This window comes from Scyliorhinus torazame, chromosome 7, assembly GCF_047496885.1.
Source record: "Scyliorhinus torazame isolate Kashiwa2021f chromosome 7, sScyTor2.1, whole genome shotgun sequence".
NCBI classification, from domain to species: Eukaryota; Metazoa; Chordata; class Chondrichthyes; order Carcharhiniformes; family Scyliorhinidae; genus Scyliorhinus; species Scyliorhinus torazame.
Window position 1 is genome coordinate 33,738,189 of NC_092713.1, and position 14,561 is coordinate 33,752,749.

Genomic DNA, 14,561 nt, shown 5'->3' on the forward strand with positions numbered 1-14,561 from the left:
AGTAACCCCACCCAACACTAAAGGCAATTTTGGACACGAAGGGCAATTTAGCATGGCCAATCCATCTAACCTGCACATTTTTGGACTGTGGGAGAAAACCGGAGCACCCGGAGGAAACCCACGCGCACACTGGGAGAATGTGCAGACTCCGCACAGACAGTGACCCAAGCCGGGAATCGAACCTGGGACCCTGGAGCTGTGAAGCACTTATGCTAACCACTATGCTACCGTGCTGCCCATGTTGTGCCATGACCGTATAGGGCAGGCTTGATAGACTGGTTGTTTTTTTTCCCCCTGTTAAAATCCATTGAACCAACTGATTCTTGTAGTAATAAAAGCAAACGCTGCTGGTGATTCTCGGCATATCTGGCAGTATCTGTGGAGAGGAAAACAGAATTGATGTTTCAGGTCTGCGCGCTTCATCAAAACTGATGACACTAAGGTCGCAAACTGTCTAGATCATTTGCTGTGGAACTTTGAATTTTTTTTTGGTGAAGGAGAAGGACGGGACAGATTCCATCCTAGAAGTTGTTCAGAAAGGGCAGGCTAAAGTATTCCTTTATCTAAGTAAATCTGTGGGCTATCGTTTGTGTTTTTATTGCCAGTGTGGGCAGTGTTACAGTACACTCTTGTGAAAAGGCATTGTGATTAGTTGGTTTGATTATAAAACTGATAATACATCAATCTCTCCTAGACATGGCTCTTTGAGGTTGAAAACAGAACATGTGGAAGAGGTGATAGACGATTAAGTGGTGGTGCGGCGTTCGACCGACCTGCTGAAATTAACCATCATGGGACACCTGGAAGAGAAAGGTATGTATCCAGCCACTGCGGCTAATGAATTGAAGCCTCATTCACCGTTTCAAAGACTTTGTAACTGGTTTCAGTCAAATAGTTTACAAAATAAATTAACACTGAAGTTAATTTACAGAGTTAACATTCACAAGCTTTGGTGGCATTGAATGTTTTTTTATTAGTGCATGCTGAATGGATTACTGTTTTTTCTTTACAATTTTCTGCAAATTAGTGATGTAGTCAGTTGAAAGGACAACTTTGAACAAGGAATTGTACAGTAAAGCTCTAAATTGAATTTGGTTATAAGCTTTTGGCAAGTTCCCAAATCAACAGAAGCGGGATAATCAAAACTGCATCATAGAATTGCATAGCATCGAAAAACATCAGGGGCGTCATTCTCCGACCCCCCGCCGGGTCGGAGAATGGCCGTTGGCCGCCGTGAATCCCGCCCCCGCCGAAGTCTCCGCTCCCGGAGATTGGGCGGGGGCGGGAATCCGGCCTCGCCGGTTGGCGGGACCCCCCCGCTGGATTCTCCGGCCCGGATGGGCCGAAGTCCCGCCCAGGAATTGCCTGTCCCGCCGACGTAAATCAAACCTGGTATTTACCAGCGGGACCAGGCGGCGTGGGCGGGGTCCTGGGGGGGGGGCGCGGGGCGATCTGACCCTGGGGGGTGCCCCCACGGTGGCCTGGCCCGCGATCGGGGCCCACCGATTCGCGGGCGGGCCTGTGCCGTGGGGGCACTCTTTCCCTTCTGCCTCCGCTACGGCCTCCACCATGGCGGAGGCGGAAGAGACTCTCCCCACTGCGCATGCACGGGAAACTGACAGCGGCCGCTGACGCTCCCGCGCATGCGCTGGGAAACTGACAGCGGCCGCTGACGCTCCCGCGCATGCGCCGCATTTCCGCGCCAGCTGGCGGGGCAACAAACGCCATTTCCGCCAGCTGGCGGGGCGGAAATCCCTCCGGCGTCGGCCTAGCCCCTCAATGTTGGGGCTAGGCCGCCAAAGATGCGGAGACTTCCGCACCTTTGGGCCGGCGCGATGCCTGTCTGATTGGCGCCGGCTTTGGCGCCAGTCGGCGGGCATCCCGCCGTTGGGGGAGAATTTCGCCCCTGATTTTAAAACTGTAGAATAGAGCTTAATATCCGGTAGATTTCCTGCAGCTTTCAAGAAATTATGTTAAAACCTCTGCCATTTCTGACATGGAGCATCTACTGTGGCAGGAATACAGGACATGCTATATTCTAGTGATCGAGGGAGAAATGGAACCTGTTATCTTGCTGCAGTTCACATAATACAAATTCATGGGAGCCTGTTCTCATGTCAGAAACTTGCTCAGAACATAAAAGCAGATAGTAAAAGCTTCTACAAATATATAAGACAAAAAAGAGTGGCTAAGGTAAATATTGGTCCTTTGGAAGATGAGAAGGGAAATTTAATAATAGGAGACGGGGAAATGGCTGAGGAGCTGAACAAGTTTTTTGGGTCGTTCTTCACAGTGGAAGACACAAATAACATGCCAGTGACTGATGGAAATAAAGATATGATAGGTGAGGACCTTGAGATGATTGTAATCACTAAGGAGGCAGTATTGGGCAAGCTAATGGGGCTAAAGGTAGACAAGTCTCCTGGCCCTGATGGGATGCATCCCAGAGTGTTAAAAGAGATAGCTAGGGAAATTGTAAAAGCACTAGTGATAATTTATCAAAATTCACTAGACTCTGGGGTGGTCCCAGAGGATTGGAAAGTAGCAAACGTGACACCACTGTTTAAAAAAGGAGGTCGGCAGAAAGCTGGTAATTATAGGCCGGTAAGCTTAACTTCGGTTGTAGGGAAAATGCTGGAATCTATCATTAAGGAGGAAATAGCGGGGCACCTGGAGGGAAATTGTCCCATTGGGCAGATGCAGCATGGGTTCATAAAGGGTAGGTCGTGTCTGACTAATTTGGTAGAAGTTTTTGAGGACGTTACCAGTGCAGTAGATAATGGGGAGCCAATGGATGTGGTATATCTGGATTTCCAGAAAGCTTTTGACAAGGTGCCACACAAGAGGTTGCTGCATAAACTAAAGATGCATGGCATTGAGGGTAAAGTGGTAGCATGGGTAGAGGATTGGTTAACTAACAGAAAGCAGAGAGTGGGGATAAATGGATGTTTCTCTGGTTGGCACCCTGTAACTAGTGGGGTCCCTCAAGGATCAGTGTTGGGCCTGCAGTTGTTCACAATTTACATAGATGATTTGGAGTTGGGGACCAAGTGCAATGTGGCAAAGTTTGCAGATGACACTAAGATGAGTGGTAAAGCAAAAAGTGCAGAGGATACCGGAAGTCTGCAGAAGGATTTGGATACAATGTTGCCAAGTGTGAGGCTATCCATTTTGGGAGGAATAACAGCAGAATGGATTATTATTTAAACGGTAAGATGTTAAAATATGCTGCTGTGCAGAGGGACCTGGGTGTGTTGGTGCACGAGTTGCAAAAAGTTGGTGTGCAGGTGCAACAGGTGATTAAAAAGGCTAATCGAGTTTTGTCTTTCATTGCTAGAGGGATGGAGTTCAAGACTAGGGAGGTTATGCTGCAATTGTATAAGGTGTTGGTGAGGCCACATCTGGAATATTGTGTTCAGTTTTGGTCTCCTTACCTGAGAAAGGATATATTGGCACTGGAGGGAGTGCAGAGGAGATTCACTAGGTTGATCCCAGAGTTGAGGGGATTAGATTATGACGAGAGGTTGAGTAGACTGGGACTGTACTCATTGGAGTTTAGAAGGATGCGGGGGGATCTTATTGAAACATATAAAATTACGAAGGGAATAGATAGGATAGATACGGGCAGGTTGTTTCCACTGGTCGGGGAAAGCAGAACTAGGGGGCATAGCCTCAAAATAAGGGGAAGTAGATTTAGGACCGAGTTTAGGAGGAACTTCTTCACCCAAAGGGTTGTGAATCTCTGGAATTCCTTGCCCAGTGAAGCAGTTGAGGCTCCTTCTTTAAACGTTTTTAAGAAAAAGATCGATACCTTTCTAAAGAATAAAGGGATTCGGGGATATGGTGTACGGGCCGGAGAGTGGAGCTGAGTCCACAAAGATCAGCCATGATCTCATTGAATGGAGGAGCAGGCTCAAGGGGCCAGATGGCCTACTCCTGCTCCTAGTTCTTATGTTCTTATGTCAGCTGTGACACCCGTCGCTGGTATAAACATTCTGCTCCAAAAAGAATTAGAATGGTTGCTATGGGCTGTAAATGCGATAACAATAGTACCATTTTGGAGAGTATATTACAAATCATTGATTTTAATTTGCTACCAAACATTTATTTTCTTGTGGTTCGATATCATCTGACTCCTTTGATGGGTTGTAGCTTTGGTAACACTCAAGCTGCATGTTGCCCCTTATTTAAGTGAGATCAGCACTATATAATGTCTAAACTTTTTTAACTATGTAGACTGCATGACATCAAAAACCTACAATAATATTGAGCGCAAGGTTGAACCACACTGACCAGGAAAATCCCAGCTTTGATCCCTGATAGTTGCATAAATTGAAGTTGAATGCTTGCTCGTGCCAATGTTGAGCTCTTGTATGAAGGATCAACAATTGTGCAAAGTACCAGCAAATGATTGACACAAGTTACCCCTAATGGCTATATTTAAACTACATTTAAGCCTAGACCGCTCCAGATACCAGTATTTCAGGTAACTTTCTTATCATTTAATAATTCTTAACTGACTTCACTACCATCAGCCCTGAAGGAAGCTATATGGATGATCCAAATCAAGAGCACAGAGCAAACCAGAGATATCCAGAACCGCAGCGTGCAGTTGAGTTTGATGATGAATTTGAAGATGATGAACCTCTACCTGCTGTTGGCCACTGCAAAGCTCTATATCCATTTGAGGGTAAGATATTTGTTTGCTGTCATTTTTTTTGAATGGTTTATTTTTAAATCCCAAGGCTTTCTATCAAAGATGACATTTATATTTTCAACAATCCAATCCTAAAAGCATTCAAGAACATTTCTGAATGTGAGTGGCCCAGTGGTTAGCACTGCTGCCTCATGGCGCCAAGGACCCGGGTTCGATCCCGGCCCCGGGTCACCGTCCATGTAAAGTTTGCACATTCTCCCTGTGCATGCATGGGTTTCACCCCACAACCCAAAGATATGCAGCGTAGGTGGATTGGCCACGCTAAATTGCCCCTTAATTGGGGGAAAAAACATTTCTGAATTACTTGAGTAAAATTTCTAAATTATTTCAAGGTATTTTATGAATGAGTTATTACATGTTGCACGATGTAGCAATTTAAGGAGAAACTTGCATAAATGCTAATTACATCTAGATTTAATAAATTACTTTGTTCTCCTTTCATGAGTTCATAGAATCATAGAATTTACAGTGCAGAAGGAGGCCATTCGGCCCATTGAGTCTGCACCAGCTCTTGGAACGAGCACCCTACCCAAGGTCCATACCTCCACCCTATCCCCGCAACCCCACCCAACACCAAGGGCAATTTTGGACACTTAAGGGCAATTTAGCATGGGCAATCCACCTAACCTGCACATCTTTGGACTGTGGGAGGAAACCGGAGCACCCGGAGGAAATCCACGCACACACGGGGAGAATGTGCAGACTCCGCACAGACAGTGACCCAAGCTGGGAATCGAACCTGGGACCCTAGAGCTGTGAAGCAATTGTGCTAACCACAATGCTACCGTGCTGCCCAAAGTTGTATTTGATGACACAATGTTTGGGACTCCAAGAGATTCCATGAACCAACGCAGGATCTGAGTGTATGGGAGTGGGTGTAGAAGAGTTGAAGTCTAAATGTTGAAGGATAAATTGGAATGTAATATGGTATGCAGTTTAATAATCTGGGAAATGATATTGAGCAGTCTACAAGGTTGTAAAAATCCAGTACAATACCACGTAAGTGTGAGCTCCTGCATTTTGGTTGGACTAAGGGGGTTATCCACTGCTTTGGAAAATAAGATTCTGCATGGGTTAGAACAACAAATGATCTACGGGTACAAATTAAAACAAAGATGAAATTCAGATTAACAAACCCATCAAAAAACAAAGTACTTGGTTTCATTCCAAGAGGAATAAAATTACACAGAAACTTGTTTAGACCACACTTATTGTGCATAGCTCTGGTCTATATGTTACGTAGTGGAGGCACTGCACATGTTTTATAAGAAATATTTACAGGGTTGGTGTTGTAATTGAGAGGTTAGAATGGCCAAGAAAGACTGAGCAGGTTGGGAGCTCTTCCCTCTCGGTCGGAAGGTGAGCTGATTTTTTTATCCATGAGATGTGGCTGGGCCAGCATTTATTGCCCTTGAACTGAGTGGTTTATTCGGCTGTTTCAGAGGACATTTTTTTAAGAGCCAGCCACATTGTATGCAAGCCAGACCAGGTAAAGATGGCTGGTTTCCTTCCCTAAAGGACATTAGTGGACCAGATGGGTTTTTAAGACAATGGTCGTCGTTAGGTCTTTAACATTCCAAGATTTTAAAATAATTTTAAATTTCACCATCTGGCGTAGTGGGATTCAAACTCTTGCCCCCAGAAAATTACCCTGGGCAATGAAGCTACTGTGAAAAGCCCCTAGTCACCACATTCCGGCGCCTATTCGGGTACACAGAGGGAGAATTCAGAAATGTCCAAATTACCTAACAGCACGTCTTTCAGGACTTGTGGGAGGAAACCGGAGCACCCGGAGGAAACCCACGCAGACACGGGGAGAACATGCAGACTTTGATAACAGGAGTAATGTCCTGCTGCAATTATACAGGGTCTTGGTGAGACAATATCTGGAGTATTGAGTACAGTTTTGAACAAAGAACAGTACAACATGGGACAGGTTCTTCGGCCTCCAAGCCTGCGCCGATCATGATGCCTGTCTAAACTAAAACCTTCTGCACTTCCGGGGTCCGTATCCCTCTATTCCCATCCTATTCATGTATTTGTCAAGATGCCTCAAACGCTGCTTCCTTTTGGCCTCCATTTGAGTCATAGCATTCTGTGAGTGAAAGACAACAACATCAGCAAGTACACTTGGACTTGTCTAATTTTTTCCCCTCTTGCAGGGCAAAATGAAGGGACATTAGCAATGCAAGAAGGAGAGGTATTGTATGTTATTGAAGAAGATAAAGGAGATGGCTGGACAAGAACACGCAAACAGAATGGACAAGAAGGCTATGTGCCAACATCTTATGTAGATATTACTCTAGAGAAAACTAGTAAAGGTGCAGTGACCTATATATAAATATAAGATGCTGAAATCCAGTTAAACTCATGTGGAAAATGTATTAATTTAAACAGCTAAAGGAATAGTGGGAAACATTAAGAGTATGAATTCTTATATTTTCTGTATTCCTACTGCATAATCCTTTGTTCACCGTGTGAGCTGAACTTATTAATTGAGATTTTATTCTTAAAAGTCATCCTTTGTGCATGAATGCAGACCCTGGATTATTCCATGTTATAGTATTTGGAAACAGTTTAACTCTAATATTGTTACATGAAAGCATTAATCCTTCCTAATATTCCTGATGCCTTAACTTTTGTATATATGTATATAGGTGAAGGTTCTTGGGTGTTTTATATTTTTTAATCCATCATTGAAACCAAGGTTTCAGACTTTTTATTGGAATATAAATTTTTAGCTTTCGAAGTAGTAATCTAGATTTAAAAATTTAAAGTCATTTCCTTTATTTGTAATATTTAAGTAAAATCATAAGTGATTCATAATAAATAAATAACTTTTTATGTTTTGGTGGTGGGAGGGTGCATTAAAGTTCATTACATGTTTCATTTTTTTAAAATTGAATTTAAGCTGCATTTTGACCATGAAATGTTCTGTTATTGAGGATTATTTTTGCCAATTATCAAGATGAAAATCTGACTTCAACTAATTTACCTTAACATCTTTCAAAATCTGGATGCAGATGTGATACTTTAGGGGTTGCATAGTTAACGAGTTCTGACTAAAACTTGTAAAGTTTCCTTTGTTTTTGTTTGTTTCAGCTGAATTTAGTAATGGTGCTTTCTTTCTTTTCCCCTCCCGGACTGCAGGTTCCTGAATTGGTGTGTGGGTTCTTGAAACATTGGGCGAGGCATTGAAGGAGGTTGCATGCAGCTGTTTTCTGGGTGGGGAAAGGGCACGGCTCAAAGATTGAGGCTGGTTAGATCAGGAGGGAGGAGGAAACTGCATGTTTCATAATGGTTAATTCTGCTACTAACACAATTAACATCATTCTTACTATAGTTCACATGGTAACTGGCGAATCAACAGTACAGTATTTTATAGGTCTTAATCAATGCCAAAGGTCTATCTGACCCAGTGGAGTACATTCAAAATGACATTACTGTCAGATAGTATTTTCAAAATATAGTGCTGTCTGCCTGTGCCATCCTACATGCTCGCCCTAACATGCTGTTGCATGCTTTCATAAATCTCACTAAATATTCACTTCGGAAACATCTAGACTGTACCGTGGTTGCCTGTTTTGTTGTTGTGCAAATCCCCAAGTTATCTAGCATAATCCTTTCTCAACCTTTCACTTTTGTAGTTCCATTCCATTTTTGCATTTGTGCTGCTACCAGTACTGCATGGTAATAGTGTTGTGTTGAGTTACCAGTGTTGAAGAGCTCTTGACAAGCCAGTAGATGCACCCTTTCATTGTTGCCTGTGTATAGTTTATGAATTCTCCTCCCTCCTTGCTTTTGGCCTGCATATTTTTTTTTGTGTAATGGATTGATCAATGAAGACTTGAGTCAATGGAAACACACCTGAAAACAGCATGGCTTCAGGAAAACAAGCATGGCTCACTGAAGAGACACAATTGGGCACACACTCTGAGAGATGTGCATCGTGAGCTCTGTTGAAGATTCACCAACCATTTATTTTATCACTATCTCACCATACAGCTGCTGCCTTAAATCAACTGTTTTAACAGAAGAGTGCCTAAATCTGCCGACTGCCATTGTTTCCAGTAGTCTTTCTCAAGGCTCACGTTTGTTGCAGGCCGGTGGCAGCTCATCAATTTTGATTGACTTGTGTATTCTCTTGGTACGCCAGCTGCTGATGTAATCATACCTAGTATCAAAAATATACTGTACCAGAGGAATTGTGCAACTAAAATTTCTGTCAATATTTATATTGTTTTTAATACTAAAGACTTGTATTGGTTAACAAGATTTATTTGAAATGAATGTTTTTAATTAGAATTTTGTAATTTTTTTCATCCTGGTTGACTCTTATGAATAACCAATTCATATGAAGCTCTGGTTTAGTGGGGATAGCTGTGCAAGTCGTCTAATCTGGTGTGGTCACACGAGTCAATGTGTGGATATGTTGACTCTTGTGGATATTGTATGTAACCTAAACCATGTGCACTTTTATCTATTTGAGCAGTAACACAAGTGCAGATTTTTTTTTCTCCCAGAATACTTAAAGCTGCATGTAATGCAAACTTTGTTCTCATGTTGAAGTTCACATTCAACCTGTGATCCTGACTGTAGTTTTTTTTCAATGCTGTAACAAATATGTCTGATCAGTCAATTTCAAACCCACCAACCGTCAAATTACCCACCTTCCTCAAATTCAAAGGTTTTTGATTGTTGGGCCACTTGAAATGAGTTTTTATCAAGCGGCAGGGAAAAAAGGCAAGCCTTCTCAGCAGCACCTTTTGAAATGAGCTCAAATGTTTTATGACTTGAAGACCAATTTTATCTATGCTGCAGAGGGAACCGTATGTGTTAATTTGAACATTTGGATTTTAGGTAAACCTGAGCAAAAATGAGGCAGACTGTGCGGATATGATTTGATGCTTTGACCCAAATCTGTTTGCTACTACTTGTAACTGTCTCCGTTACCTGCATAGAAATTACAAATGTGAAACCATCTTCTGTCCGTATCCATTGTATTAATTGCTGGATATATTTAAATTTATTTCCTGGTGTAATATTGTAGTGCGTTTCTAGACCAAATTAGACATGCCAACCACATAAAGCATTGCATTTAACCATTTACAATAGTTAACATGAGTCACCCGCTGAAGCTGATAAACATGTCGAAACCTTTCATTGCAATAAAAATAAGACATTGTGTAACAGAAAATTCTTATTTCTGTTCCACGGTGAATTCCTGGTGAGTGAATATAATTTCTGGTAGACTGATTATAGAGTTTACACAAATCCACTAATGACCGTTAAATGTTCTGAAGAATTTAGATTAAATGATTTTTTAAAAAAACTTTCTTAAAAACAAATCTGAAGTACACATGCTTCCTTGTGTTCAAGTATGTGTATTTTTAAAGTGTTAGTTCACTATAAATTTGCAACATGGTGGCACATAATCTTGTTTATTGTACATTTCTGAAGTAAACCACTATGAAAATATTGGCAACGTAGAGTAATCTTCCAAGTAGGCACTAAGTATGATCTGAGTTGTCTTAATTTTTACAGCAATTTAACTGTGAGAGTACTAGAATGTAATAGAAAAGCTACTTTTTCCATAGCTGTAAATCTGCAGTTAGGCAAGTGGAGCAGACGGTTATCCAGTTTGTAATGTTGTAATGCTTTTGCTTTGTATGTAATTTTAGGTACGCTGTTTTTTTGTGAGGAAATCTACAAATATGAGTAAAGAGGAAAATGATTGAAGGGAGGTTTTTTTTCTTGCACATTACAAATTTTTTCAAGTTGTATACAATGAGAGAGAGTCTGGTTAAAATTGTAACTGATAAGTTGTCAGGCAAAGTAGAATGTAGTGTGAAAAGCAGCCAGTGTTTCGAATTAATGATCTTTATGCACATGTTGACTTTTGATTCTTGTTTTTAAAAACACTGTTGAAATACTGTTTAAAATACCTTGTTGAGAACTGTTTAAATAAATTAATGTATTCCACAGAATGTTGTCATATTTAAGCATCTATTAACTAATGTTTTGCTTTTTTTCCCCCTGAAATTAAACCAGTTTTGATAATACTCCTAGAATCTGTTAACAGAAATTAGTGTTTTGTATGAGGTTTGCTCACGGTATGTCATGTTTCTCATCTTTCAATCAGGCCCACCCAAACTTTGACAGATGCTGGTCAAAATATTCCATTTTAAAGCATTCCACTTAATTTCCATGGCCCAAACTAAATGTGGATGAGCCAAAACTGTTCTTTTCCTCCAATACAAGAAAGACCTGTACAAGAAAGACGGGTTGCATCTAAAGAGGGGCACCAATATCCTGGCTGGGAGGTTTGCTGGTGTCACTCGGGAAGATTTAAACTAATATGGCAGGGGGGTGGGAACCAAAGCGTTAGCTTAGAGGGTGTCATAACTGAAAGGGAAATAGAGAACAAAATTAAGGGAACACCATCACCCTCAGGCAGAGCAAAAAAGGTGACAAGTGTGAGAAGGGAGGTGGTCAATGCAGGACTGAGGGTATTGTACTTAATGCGCGCAGTATACGGGACATGGTAAATGAGCTTGATGCGCACATTGAAATTGGCCGGTACGATGCTGTGGGCATCACAGAGACGTGGCTGCAAGGGGATCTGGGTTGGGATCTAAATATACAAGGATATGTATCCTATCAAAAGGACAGGCAGATGGGCAAAGGGGGCGGCTTTGCATTGTTAGTAAGGGATGAAGGAGACTTCCGGTTGCGGTTGTGCGGAGCTAAGCCGCACGATTCGGCAGCTCCCGCTATCATGGACTTTTGGGCTCTTTAGAGGAGCCCCAACCGAAATTTTTTTGAAGACAACCCGTGGAAAAGGGAAGAGAGAAGTTCCCCTTCAACTTTTATGGACCGGACCAGAAGTGAAACGGCCAGAAAAGCGGCATTGGAGCAGCGGGAGAAGCGAGGGAAGAAAAGCAAAATGGCGGCGGCCGGGGACAAAGCGGAATGCGGGCCGGAGCTGCAGGAGTTCAGCAAGCGCTGCTTCGAGGAGCTGCGGAAGGAGATGCTGGCGCCTATGCTGTCGGCAATTGAAGGACTAGGGATGACCCAGAAGGCCCACGAGGTAAAGATCCAGGAGGTGCAGAAAAGAGTCAGTGAGAATGAGGATGAGCTCTTGGGCCTGGCGGTGAGAGTGGAGGAGCACGAGGCGCTGCACAAGAGGTGGGCGGGAAGACTCAAAGACCTGGAGAACAGGTCGAGGAGAAAGAACCTGCGGATCCTGGGTCTCCCTGAAGGAGTGGAGGGGGCCGATGCCGGGGCATACGCGAGCACGATGTTCGAGTCGATGATAGGCGCAGAGGCCCCTTCGAGGCCGCTGGAGCTGGATGGGGCACACCGAGTGCTGGCGAGGAGGCCCAAGGCAAACGAGCCGCCAAGGGCGATGGTGGTGAGATTCCACCGTTTCACGGACAGACAGAGGGTCCTGAAATGGGCCAAGAAGGAGCGGAGCATCAGTGGGACAATGCAGAGATCCGAATATACCCGGACTGGAGCACGGAGGTTGCAAAGAGGAGAGCGGGTTTCAACCGGGCTAAGGCGGTGTTGCACCGGGAAAGGGTGAGATTTGGAATGCTGCAGCCAGCGCGACTGTGGGTCACACACCCGGATCAGCACCATTATTTCGAAACGCCTGAAGAGGCATGGACCTTCATTCAAACCGAAAAGTTGGACTCAAACTGAGGGTTTGTGAGGTTGGGGGGGATGTTTGATGGCTGTTGTAAATAGGGGGTCAATCACGCGCAGGAGATGTTACATGGGCTGGGGGAGAGAGACAAGGCATCACAGGAGCTGCGCCAGAGGGGGCGGGGTAGGCTTAGGAAAGCGCGGGGTTTTTCCCGCGCTAGGGAAGAAAGGCGGGAAGGGGAATGGAGGAACGCACACTGATTGGGAGACTCCCACACGGGGAGGTCAATGGGACAGCGGGGGAAGCCGGGGTCAGCAGGTGTCAGCTGACTTACGGGAGTGATATGGGGGAGCAAAAAAGCTAGACACTGGTCTAGTGGGGGGGGGGGAGGGAATGGGACACAGAAGAGGTGGTCGGGGCGGGGGTCTCCCGGCTGGGGGACTGGAGGGTGAGGGCGGCGCGGACACGGGACTGGCCTAGAAAAGGAGATGGCTAGTGGGCGGGGGGGCTGGTGGTGAGAGCCCCTCCAATCCGGCTGATAACGTGGAACGTGAGGAGCCTGAACAGGCCGGTGAAGAGGGCTTGAGTGTTCGCGCACTTAAAGGGACTGAAGGCAGACGTGGTCATGCTCCAAGAGACACATCTGAAGGTGGCGGACCAGGTCAGGTTAAGAAAGGGATGGGTAGGACAGGTATTCCATTCGGGGCTGGACGCGAAGAATAGAGGGGTGGCAATATTGGTGGGAAAGCGGGTGTCATTTGAGGCCAAGAATATCGTAGTGGATAACGGAGGGCCACATGTGATGGTGAGTGGTAAGTTGCAGGGGACGTGGGTGGTGGTGGTAAATGTATACGTCCCGAACTAGGATGATGCTGGATTCATGAAGCGCATGTCGGGGCGCATTCCGGACCTGGAGATAGGAGGCCTGATAATGGGTGGGGACTTCAACACTGTGTTGGACCCAGCACTGGACCGTTCCAGATCAAGGACTGGAAAGAGGCCGGTGGCGGCCAGGGTGCTTGGGGGGTTTATGGATCAGGTGGGGGAAGTTGACCCGTGGAGATTTGCCGGGCCGCAGGCCAGGGAATTTTCTTTTTTCTCCCACGTGCATAAAAGCCTACTCCCGGATAGATTTTTTTGTCCTGGGCAGGGCGCTCATCCCGAAGGTGGAGGGAACGGAGTATTTGGCCATAGCCGTTTCGTATCACGCCCCGCACTGGGTGGAACTGGAGCTGGGAGAGGAGAGGGACCAACGCCCGCTGTGGCAGCTGGATGTGGGACTGCTGGCAGATGAGGTGGTGTGTGGGAAGGTGAGGGGGTGCATCGAAAGGTACTTGGAGGCCAACGACAACGGGGAGGTGCGGGTGGGGGTGGTATGGGAGGCGTTGAAGGCGGTGATCAGGGGAGAGCTAATCTCCATCAGAGCTCATAGGGAGAAGACCGGGCATGGAAAGGGAGAGTTTAGTGGGGGAGATTCTAAGAGTGGACAGGAGATTCGCAGAGGCCCATGAGGAGGGATTACTTGGGGAAAGACGACGCCTCCAAACGGAGTTTGGTCTGTTGACCACAGGGAAGGCAGAGGCACAGTGGAGGAAGGCGCAGGGGGCGACCTATGAGTATGGGGAAAAGGCGAGTCGGATGCTGGCACACCAGCTCCGTAAGAGGATGGCAGCGAGGGAAATAGGGGGAGTCAAAGATGGAAGAGGAGCCACGGTGCGGAGTGCGACGAACATAAACAAGGTATTCAAGGCCTTCTATGAGGAGCTGTACAGATCCTAGCCCCCAGTGGGGGAAGAGGGGATGAGACGATTCCTAGACCAACTGAGATTCCCGAGGGTGGAGGAGCAAGAGGTGGCTGGTTTGGGGGCACTAATTGGGTTGGAGTAGCTGAGCAAGGGTTTGGGGAGCATGCAGGCGGGGAAGGCCCCGGGACTGGACGGGTTCCCGGTGGAGTTCTACAGAACGTACGTAGACCTGTTGGCCCCACTACTAGTGAGGACCTTTAATGAGGCAAGAGAGGAAGGGACCCTGCCCCCGACCATGTCGGAGGCGACGATTTCTTTGATCCTAAAGCGGGACAAGGATCCACTGCAATGTGGATCGTACAGGCCGATCTCGCTCCTCAACGTGAATGCTAAGTTGCTGGCTACGAGGATCGAGAACTGTGTCCTGGGGGTGATCCACGAGGACCAA

General features: G+C 45.4%; 1 protein-coding gene across 4 annotated transcripts in view; it reads left to right on the forward strand.

Annotated features, from left to right (window-relative positions):
- Positions 1-10,788, forward strand: part of fnbp1l (formin binding protein 1-like) — a 269,825-nt gene extending 259,037 nt beyond the window's left edge. For 3 of the 4 annotated variants that reach the window (XM_072510515.1, XM_072510519.1, XM_072510518.1), the window contains 3 exons: positions 695-813; positions 4,536-4,690; positions 6,880-10,788. In XM_072510515.1, coding sequence (XP_072366616.1) covers positions 695-813; positions 4,536-4,690; positions 6,880-7,058 — 453 coding nt within the window. In that variant the 3' untranslated portion in view covers positions 7,059-10,788. The remainder of the gene's footprint in view (positions 1-694; positions 814-4,535; positions 4,691-6,879) is intronic. The other variant, XM_072510516.1, reaches the window with a different exon arrangement.
- Positions 10,789-14,561: the final 3,773 nt, after the last annotated feature.